The sequence below is a fragment of the Canis lupus genome, chromosome 6 (genome assembly GCF_011100685.1).
Source record: "Canis lupus familiaris isolate Mischka breed German Shepherd chromosome 6, alternate assembly UU_Cfam_GSD_1.0, whole genome shotgun sequence".
In the NCBI taxonomy this organism is placed as follows: Eukaryota; Metazoa; Chordata; class Mammalia; order Carnivora; family Canidae; genus Canis; species Canis lupus.
The window spans coordinates 29,173,724-29,184,025 of NC_049227.1; the positions used below are offsets into that span (position 1 = coordinate 29,173,724).

At 38.8% G+C, this 10,302-nt stretch overlaps 1 protein-coding gene across 1 annotated transcript in view; it reads right to left on the bottom strand.

The window, feature by feature from the left end:
• Positions 1–449: 449 nt before the first annotated feature.
• MRTFB (myocardin related transcription factor B) overlaps positions 450–10,302 on the bottom strand; it is a 210,922-nt gene continuing 201,069 nt past the window's right edge. Inside the window, exons 18-19 of the mRNA XM_038540314.1 lie at positions 1,297–1,356; positions 450–703 (exon numbers count right to left, since the gene is read on the bottom strand). Coding sequence (XP_038396242.1) covers positions 1,316–1,356 — 41 coding nt within the window. The 3' untranslated portion in view covers positions 450–703; positions 1,297–1,315. The remainder of the gene's footprint in view (positions 704–1,296; positions 1,357–10,302) is intronic.

A 10,302-nucleotide genomic window follows, 5' to 3' on the forward strand; every position in this document is an offset into this window, starting at 1 on the left:
GGTGTCAGAATGAATAGTTATTTTTGGTTCTTTTCAGTAGTGTGAGCTTGTAAGAGACCCTTTGTGAATGTCCCAAATGGGTTCCTTTTTAAATAATTGCCACTTTATATATATAAATATATTATATGTATACATATAATATATATATAATACATATATATATGTATTTTTTAATTGCCACTTTCTATAAAGTAATACCAGGATCTCCTATGAGTGATACACGGCATGTGTTTCTCAATACAGCCAAGAATGTATTTTCCCTTTGGCTCATTCTTATGATATTTCAAAAATTCAAATCTTTACTCATATTAACCAGGGAGTTATTTTGATAGGTAAGTAGATAGAGACCTTTTTCTAGGTCTTGTATTTTAAGATCATAAATGACATAAATTGACATAATTACATATATTGTAATTTATTGACATAAATTACATAAATGATACCTGATCTTCTGGGTTGTAATTTGTTTTTAAACCAAGGCAAAATTTTGGTGAATTTGTTTGTAATTGGGCCGTCTTCCATAAACACCCCTTTTCCCTTGAATGTAGGAGCTGAAGCAGCATGCACGTGGTTAAAGATGACATATATGTTATGAAGTTGAAAGTGACTACTTAAAAATGTCCTCTCCTGTCATCAGACACCAATTATCATGTCCCCAGCTTTTGGCGTGGGAGGTGATCATTCCCAGGGCTGTTCCTGGCAACTGGAAAAGACAAACGAGTGGAAGGAAATGAGAACCAACGTGAAGATGAATTGGACTTACAGAGCAGAACACACCTTTTGTATTTTCCCCCTGGTGGCTTTACTTTAGTGCTGTAAAAACCTAACTATATATGTAAAACTCGGGTGTGAAAATGTCCAACAGGAAACACGATTTTTTTCCTTTTTCTATTATTTTATTTTATTTCCTATTTTCCCTTATTCCATTATGGACATGTGTGAATTTCTCTTTGGGAGACATGAATAGGATTTTATGGGAATATTTTGCTGTTGTTCTTTCTCAACATTCATTTTTTAAAAAGATTTTACTTATTTATGACAGCCCAAGTGAGGAAGAAGGTCAGAGGGAGGGAGAGAAATAGACTCCCCACCAAACAGAGAGCCCAACGTGGGGCTCAATCCGAGGACCCTGAGATCCACGGGAGGACGCCTAACCGACTGAGCCACCCAGGCACCCCTGTCTCACTGTTCCTAAAAAGCCGTCCCTGGGTTTCCTTGTGGTGCGTTGAGTCCGTAGCTGGTTGTTGGGCACCAGCTACCTGTGCTGGAAGTGTGCATGGTTGCTCTGGTGCTTACCTCTGTGCTTTGCTGATTGTCATGGCATAGTAGTGAGTGCTGTGCAGTCCTCTGCTCTCTCTAAAAATAGCACAAGGGCAAATATTTAGAGAAAGTACCAACATGACATTCCGACCTCAGCTTATCTCAAATAAAAGCCACACATTCCATTCAGGTAAAAACACCTGTAGAAACCCAGCATGGCTCAGCAGTTGAGTGTCTATCTTCAGCTCAGGGCGTGATCCTGGGATCCTGGGATTGAGTCCCGCATCAGGCTCCCTGGAGGAGCCTGCTTCTCCCTCTGCCTGTGTCTCTGCCTCTCTCTGTGCGTCTCTCATGAATAAAAAAATAAATAAAATTAACAACAACAACAACAACCCATGATGGCTTCTTCCTGTTGAGTTGGGCTGTTGGGTTTTTGGTTGTTTCTTCCTGTCCCTTTAGTATCTTTCTGTCCCACCCTTTAACAACTATTATTCTGCTCTGTTAGTTTGCATAGCCTAGAATTTTATATAAATGGAATCAAGTGGAATGTGTTCTTTTTTATTCTTTGCTGGTTGCTTTCACTCAGCACACTTATTTCAAGATTCATCCGTGCGCTACATTATTTCATACCGAGAATTCACTCCTTGGGATTGCTGAGTGGTATGGATCTTTTAAGCCATTTCCAGGTTAGAGCAATTACGAATCGAGCTACGATGAACATTGGTTCGTGTGCAGACCTTTGACAGGATATTGACAGGCTTTTGTGGTCTAGACACACAGGAGTGAAATGCCTGGATCATATGTTCATCTTCTTAAGACACTGGCAAACGTTTCCCAAAGTGGTTGTGCCTTTCACATTCCCACCAATGCTTGGTACAGTCTTTTTAATTTAGCCATTGTCGCAGGTGTGCGGTGAAATCTCACTGTGGTCTTAATTAACATTTGTCTAGTGACTAATGATGTTGAGCATTTCTCCACGTGTTTATTTACTAGTCACCTGTCGTCTTTGGAGAGAAGTGTCTGTTCAAATCCTCTGATGCATTTTTAAATTAGGTTGTTTGTTTTATTATTATTGAATTTGGCAAGTTCTTGATATATTCTGGATACAAGAATTTCATCAGATATTTGATTTTCAAATATTCTCTTCCAGTCTCTAGCTCTTTTCATTCTCTTAACAGTGTCCTTTTAAGAACCGAAGTTTTAACTTTTGATAAAATCCAATTTATCTGTTCCTTCGCTCATCATGCCTATATCTTATATATATATATGTATATATATGTATATATATGATCTTTGCCTAACTCAAGTCAGATATATAATATATATAATCATATATATAAGATCTTTCAAGAGCTGAAGTTTTAACTTTTTTTTTTTTTTTTGCAAACACATGAGGGTTTATTCACAAGCTCGAGCTTGGGCCCAAGTGTACCCGACACAGCGGAGCAGGGACTTGGACCAAGTTTTAACTTTTGAATAAATCCAATTTATCTGTTCCTTTGCACATCACGCCTATATATGTGAGATCTTTGCTAACTCAAAGTCACAAAGGTTTTCCCCCTATCTCTTCCTCTCCAAAGTTTTATAATTTTGAATGATGTTTTTGCAGGTAATAGAACCATAGGTTAACAACTTTTTCTTTCAGTATTTCAAAGTTGGTGCTCCACTACCTTCCAACTTATATCATTTATAAGAAGTCTGCCATAATCTACATATTTGCTCCATTATAGTGTGTCTTTTTTCCCCCTGGCTGCTTAAAAAATGTTTAATGGTGGTAAAATACACATAGCATATATTTTACCATCCTAGGTGTATAGTTTAGTGGCACTAAATACATTCATATTGTGTAACCATCATCACTGTCTATCTCCAGAACTGTTTTCATCTTCGAAAACTATAACTTTGTACCCATTAAACAATAAGTCTCCATTGTCCCCTATGATAACCCCTGGCAACTACCATTCTTCTGCCTTTGAATTTTTAAGGCTGAATAATATTTCATTGCATGTATATACCGCATTTTGTTTATCCATTTGTTCATCAGTGGAAACTTGAGTTTCTTCCACCTTTTGGCTATCGTGAATAGTTCTCTTATGAACAAGCATGTACAAATATCTCTTCAAAACTCTGCTCTCAATTGTCCTGAGTATGTATCCAGAGTAGAATTGCTGGATCTATTAAATTTTTTGAAGTGATAGTTCTGTTGTTTTCCATAGTGGCCACACCATTTTACATTCCCACTAACAATGCACAAGGGTTCCAGTCTCTCCCAATCTGTACCAATATCTGTTATTTTCTTTTTTTTCTTTTTTTTAGTAGTTATCCTAATGAGTGTGAGATGGTATCTCATGGGATTTTGATTTGCATTTCCCTAATGACTGTTAATGTTGAACATCTTCTCATGTGCTTATTACCATTATATACTTTATTTGGAGAGATGTCCATTCATGTTGTTTGCCCATCTGAGAATTGGTGGAGTTTTTTTTTTTTTTTGGTTGTTGATGAATTATAGGAATTATTGATACATTCTCTCAATGTTTGTTTTCTATATTTCAGACCTGTGATGTGTGCATATGTTTATAGTCATTATATATTTGGTGAATGAACCCTTTTATTATGTCGTGTCCTTCTTTATCACTTGTAACAGTTTTTATTTAAAGTCTATTTTGTCTAATAATAGTATAGCTATTCTTGTTGTCTTTGGGTTACTATTTGCATGGAATGACCTTTTCCATGCTTTCACTTTTTTTTTTTAAAAGATTTTATTTATTTATTTGACAGAGAGAGAGAGAGTGAGAGAGCACAAGCAGGGAGAGCGGCAGAGGGAGAAGGAGAAGCAGGCTCCCCATGAAACAGGGGGCCCTATGTGGGGTTTGATTTCAGGACCCTGGGATCATGACCTGAGCCAAAGGCAGATGCTTAACGGACTGAGCCACCGAGGCACCCTATGCTTTCACTTTCAATCTATGCATATTCTTAGGTCTAAAGTGAGTCTGTCATAGCATATAATTGGATCGGTCCTGTTTTTTAATCTGTTATGCTAATATATATTTATTTTTAAAAGAGTTTATTAATTTATTCATGAGAGACACAGAGAGGCAAAGACATAGGCAGAGTTGGAGAAGCAGGCTCCTGGGGAGCTGGATGGAGGGACTCAACCCCAGAACCCTGGGATCACGACCTTACCCAAAGGCAGATGCTCAACCACTGAGCCACTCAGGTGCCCCTATGCCAATATGTATTTAAATTTAAATTGATAACTATTTCACTTACATATAAAAATCTTACTCCTTTAAACCTCACTTCCCCCTCTTATGTTATTGATGTCACAAATTACATCATTATATGTTGTGAACCCACTAATATAGATGTAGAATCACTTTTATGTATTTGTCTTTTGTATCCTATGCAAGAGTAAAAAATGGGGTTGAGAACCAAAATGACAACATTACAGGTTTTCATTTATCCATATATATATATGTGGATAAATGAAAAAAAAATATATATCCATATCTTCACCAGAGAACTTTATATTTCATATGACGTTGAGTTACTGTTTTTCCATTTCCACTTGAAGGAATTTTTATTGAGGTATTGTTGACAAATAGAAATCATATATATTTTAGGTATACATTGTGATGATTTGATATACGTATGCATCGTGATATGATTAGCACATTCCAACTAATTAACACATTCATTACCTCACAGAGTTCCCATTTTGCGTGTATGTGGTATGAGGATGCCTAAGTTGGACTCTGGTAGCAAATTTCAGGTATATAATACTGTCATCAGGTTGTACACAACATCCCCAAATTTACTAATCTTATAACTGACCAACATCTATTTCTTCCACCTCCCACCCCCCTGGCAACCATGATTTTTCTCTGCTTCTGTTAATTATGACTTTTTTTAGATTCTACATATAAATGAGATGATGCAGGATTTGTCTTTCTGTATCTGGCTTATTTCACTTAGCTTAACGTCCTCCAGTTCATCCGTGTTTCTGCAAATGGCAAGATTTCCTTCTCTTTTTAAGGTTGGGTAATATTCCATTGTGTATACACCCCACATTTTCTTTATCCATTTATCTGTCGATGGACACTTAGCGTGTTTCCTGGTCTCAGCTACTGTGAATAATAACACAGTGGACACTGTAGTGCACATATATTTCTGAGGTAGTGGTTTTATTTCCTTTGGATATATCCCAAGAGTGAGACTGCCGATCTATTAGTAGTTCTAATAGATAGTTTTATTTTTAGTTTTTTGAGAAAACTTCATGCCGTTTTCCATAGTGGCTGTACCAATTCACATTCCCAGTGCATAAAGGTTCTGATTTCTCCAAATCCTTGCCAATCATTGTTATCTTTTGACTTTCTGATAATAGTACTTCCAACAGGCAGGAGGTGATATCTCATTATGGTTTTGATTTGCATTTACCCGATCGTTAGTGACGTGGAGAGCACTTTTTCACAAAAAAATTTATTCACACAAAAACTTGCTCACAGATATTTACAGCATCTTTCTTCATGGTTGCCAAAGCTTGGAAACAACCAACCAGGAGGTAAATTGATTAATAAATTGTGGTACATCCAGAAAATGGTATGTTATTCTGTGCTAAAAGGAAATGAGTCATTGAGCCATGAGAAGACATGGGGGAACCTTAAATGTGTACTACAAAGTGAAAGAAGCCAGTCTGAAAAGCCTACATATTGTATAATCCCAACGATACGACATTTTGAAAAAGGCAAACCATGGAGATAGTAAAAAGGAAGAAAAATCAGTGGTTATCAGGGGTTGGGTCTGAGGGAGGGATGAAAAGCCAGAGCACAGGGGATATTTAGGGCAGTGAGATACTCTGTATGAAGCATGATGTTGGACACATGTCAAAATACTTATCTTCAAACCCTTAAGATGGACAACACAGAGTGAGCCCTGATGTAGACTATAAACTGTGGGTGACGATGTGTCAGTGTAGGTTCATCAATTGTAACAAATGTACACTCCAGTGCAGATGCTGATGGGGCATTGGGTGTAGAGAACTCTCTAGACCTCCCCCTTACTTATATTGTGAGCCTAAAACTGCTCTAGAAGAATAATTAAAAAAAAAAACCTATTGAAAAAAATTTAAAAACCTATTGATCATAAATATAACTGTTTATTTCTGGACTCTCCATCCTGTTCCATGGATCTCTATGTCTGTCCTTATGCCAGTACCACATTTTTGATTACTATAGCTTTGTAGTTTGTTTGTTTGCTTCTTTTTTTGTAGTAAGTTTCAAAGTCTGGAAGTGAGAGTCCTCCAACTTTGGTCTTCCTTTTCATTATTGTTTTGGCTATTCTGGATACCTCGAATTTCCATATGAATTTTAGGATCACCTTGTACATTCTAACAAGTCAACTGGGATTTTGATAGGGAGTATATTTAATCTATGGGTCAATATTTGGAATATTGCCGTTCTGATCCATGAACATGGGATGTTTTTTCATCCACTTAGGTCTTCTTTAATTATTTTCTGCACCAGTTTGTGGTTTTCAGAGTATGTCTTTTGTACTTCTGTTGTTAAATTTACTCCATAAGTATTTTATTCTTTTTGATGGTATTGCAAATGGAATTGTTTTCTTCATTTTTGGTGTGTTATTGCTAGTGTCTAGAAATACAATTGATTTTTAGTGGATTCCTTAGGATTCTTTATATACAAGATCATGTCATCTATAAATATAGTTTTACTTCTTCCTTTCCAATCTGGATGACTTTTCTTGTTTTTCTTGCACAATTGTCCTATTTAGTACCTCCAGTACTGCTTCAAATAGAGACGATGAAGGTGGTCATCCTTGGTTTTTTTTTTTTCCTGATCACTGGGGACAAGCATTCTGTCTTTCACAATTAAGTGTGCTATTAGCTGTGGGCTTCATTTATTTATTTATTTTAAAGATTTTATTTATTTATTTGAGAGACAGCATGAACATGAGCAGGGGGAGAGATAGAAGGAGAGAGAAAGAGAGAAGCAGACTTCCCACTGGGCAGGGAGCCCAACACAGGGCTCAATCCCAGGCCCCTGGGATCATGATCTGGGCTGAAGGCAGACACTTAACTGACTGAATCACCCAGGTGCCTCAGCTGTGGGTTTCATTTAGATGACCTTTATTAGGAGAAAATGCACTTCTAGTCCTAGTTTGTTATGTATTTTTATCATGAGAGGATACTGAACTTTTTCAAATGCTTTTTTCATCCACTGGGATGGTTCTATAGCTTTTGTACCTTATTCTGTTGATATTGTGCCTTACATTAATCGTTAACTATTTTCAGATGTTAGACCTACTTTGCATTCCCAAGATAAACCCTACTGGGTCTTGGTTATATAATAACTTTTTTTTTTCTCAGTTAAAATTTGTTTTTAATTTATGCTTTTGGCTAAAGAGCAGGCCCAATTTGATAAGGCAAAACACAACTTCAAGTGGCTTATAAATGATATATTTTTTCCTGTAATGTTTTACTAGTTATAAATTTTAGAGTAGAAACTTAAGCTAGTGGTTGTTAAAAACAGAATGTGGAAATATTGTAATGTCTACTACTTTTTATATGTTGCTGTATTTGGTCTGCTGGTCTTCTGTTCAGGATGTTTGTAGGTATATTCTGAAGCAGTATCAGCCTATTTATTTTGTTTTCTTATGTCTTTATCTGGTGTTGGCGTCAGGGTCATGCCTACGAAAATGAGTTGGGAAGCATTCTCTTATTTTTTCAAAGAGTTTGTGAAAAATTGGTATTAGTTCTTCTTTGAAGTTTTGGTAGAGTTCACCAGTGAAGCCATCTTGTGGGTAGTTTTTAAAAATTAATTCATTTTCTGTACTTGTAGGTCTATTCAGATTTCGGATTTCTTCTTGAGTCAGTTTTCGGTGGTTGTGTCTTTCTAGGAACTTTAAGTTAATAGATGGGCATACAGTTGTTTATACTCTTCCCTTATAACTTTTTTAAACAAATCTTTCTTTTGAGGATTTTACTTTTTTGAGAGACAGTGAGAGTGAGAGCACATGATTGGAGCGGGGTGGGGAGGGAAGGATAAGCAGGCTCCCCTCTGAGCAAGGAGCCCAGCTCAACCCCAGATCATGACCTGAGCCCAAGGCAGACATTTAACAGACTGAGCCACCCAGGTGCCCCCAAACCAATCTTTTTTTTACATGAAATATTTCCAACTCATAGAAGATAATGGGGTGAGAATAAAGAAATCAACTGCCAGTAAACAATGTTAATATTTTCCTACATTTTTCTATATGGCTATAGAATTATTAAATAAAACATGGAAGAAGAAATTAAATGTTCAGGATTAATTGAAGCTTACCCTACACCTTCCACAATCTAATTCTTTTTCTTTCCAGAAGCATCCGGAACCTTGAAATTTGACAGGACTTTACCAGTCATGCTTCTTTCTATCTTTATAGATACAAATCCGCACAGCATCTCCTTGTCTTAAAATGTTACTTGAGTTTTGTCTGCTTCTTCCTGCACTTGGTTCCGTGAAGCCTTTGGAGATTCTTCTACGTTGACACGTTTGATTTAGTGCATTTCTGTACACGGCGCCGTTGGACAGTTCTCCCGTAGAAAGGCGTGTTGTTATATCTGCTCCGTAAAGGACACTTCAGTGTTGATCCTGGCAGGTGGCTGTCTGGGCGCATGGCTGCTTCTCGAAGATGTGTACCAAGAAAGTTGAGGCACAGAGCTTGTATCTTGAACTTTATTAGGTGTTGTAAAACCATTCTGTAACTCTTGAGCTTCTGGACATGCTCAAGTGGCTACACAAACCCCAGCCTTGGTGGGCCTGCATTTGATTGTGAGTCGCTCACTGTGTGTAGCCTGGCCAGTGGGGCTCACTTAGGATGTCCTAGTCTTTTTTTTTTTTTTTTCTTTTTTTTAATTTTTATTTATTTACTTATGATAGTCAGAGAGAGAGAGAGAGAGAGAGGCAGAGACACAGGCAGAGGGAGAAGCAGGCTCCATGCATCGGGAGCCTGATATGGGATTCGATCCCGGGTCTCCAGGATCACGCCCTGGGCCAAAGGCAGGCGCCAAACCGCTGCGCCACCCAGGGATCCCAGGATGTCCTAGTCTTGTAATCCAGGCTGTGGCTGGCTAACCTAGCAAGAGCCCTACGGTGCTTGAGTGCCACTTGCCATTCCTAGGAGTAGCTGCTTTGTAAAATGTGTGAGATTGAGACTGGAGAGACGCTGGGGTGGGGGGGGTGAGCCTCCTGACCGGGGTAAACTAAGTCAGCCACAATGAGCTGAATTTGTAATGTATCAGAACAGGGATGGAGCATTGTGTGCACCGGGTCTACAGAACGTGGTCAGGGTTCTGGGGTATCAGAAGCGTGGTCTCAAATCCAAAATCCACACTCTGCTTCCTTTGTAATTTCTGGCAAATCATTCCCCGCTCTGTCCTCGTTGCCCCATCTATAAAATGGGGGTTATGAGTTCCCAGCGCCTCCACTTGTGGTTAAATGAGATCGGACACATAAGGTATTTGATGCAGGCTCTGGGCCCTCGCAGCACTGAATATGCTTCTGTCCCCAGCTGCCTTTCCAATGGCTCACACTGCGTCCTGGGAGGGTGGGGAGAGGGCCAAGTAGCTTTGGGTTGTAGCACGTTTCTCTGGGTCTCCCCGTGGTGGCTTCTGTATCCCTAGTGAATGTGATGTCCTGGCCAACCTTCCAAGCTGCTCAACAGACCTAATTTAAGTAGAGAATACAAAGTCACTTGCCGCAACAGCTTTGCAGACCTTTTCTAGTGCTTAAAGCATCCTAACAAAACCGCTGTAACTAACACAGCATGGGTTTCCTCTTAATAACTTGCCATAAAAATTAACGGAGAGGACGGGCCAGGGTATCAAGGCGAGGTCTCCCTTGGAAGGTGCAGATGGGTTAGGATGAGCTGCCGGGAGGCTGATGGGAAGCTGGGCTGCCTATGGAAGGGACGAGGGGGAGGGGATGGTCAGGAGGGGATGGGGAACCTTGGAGAGGGCCGCAGCCTACGCCTGTCCTGAAGCGG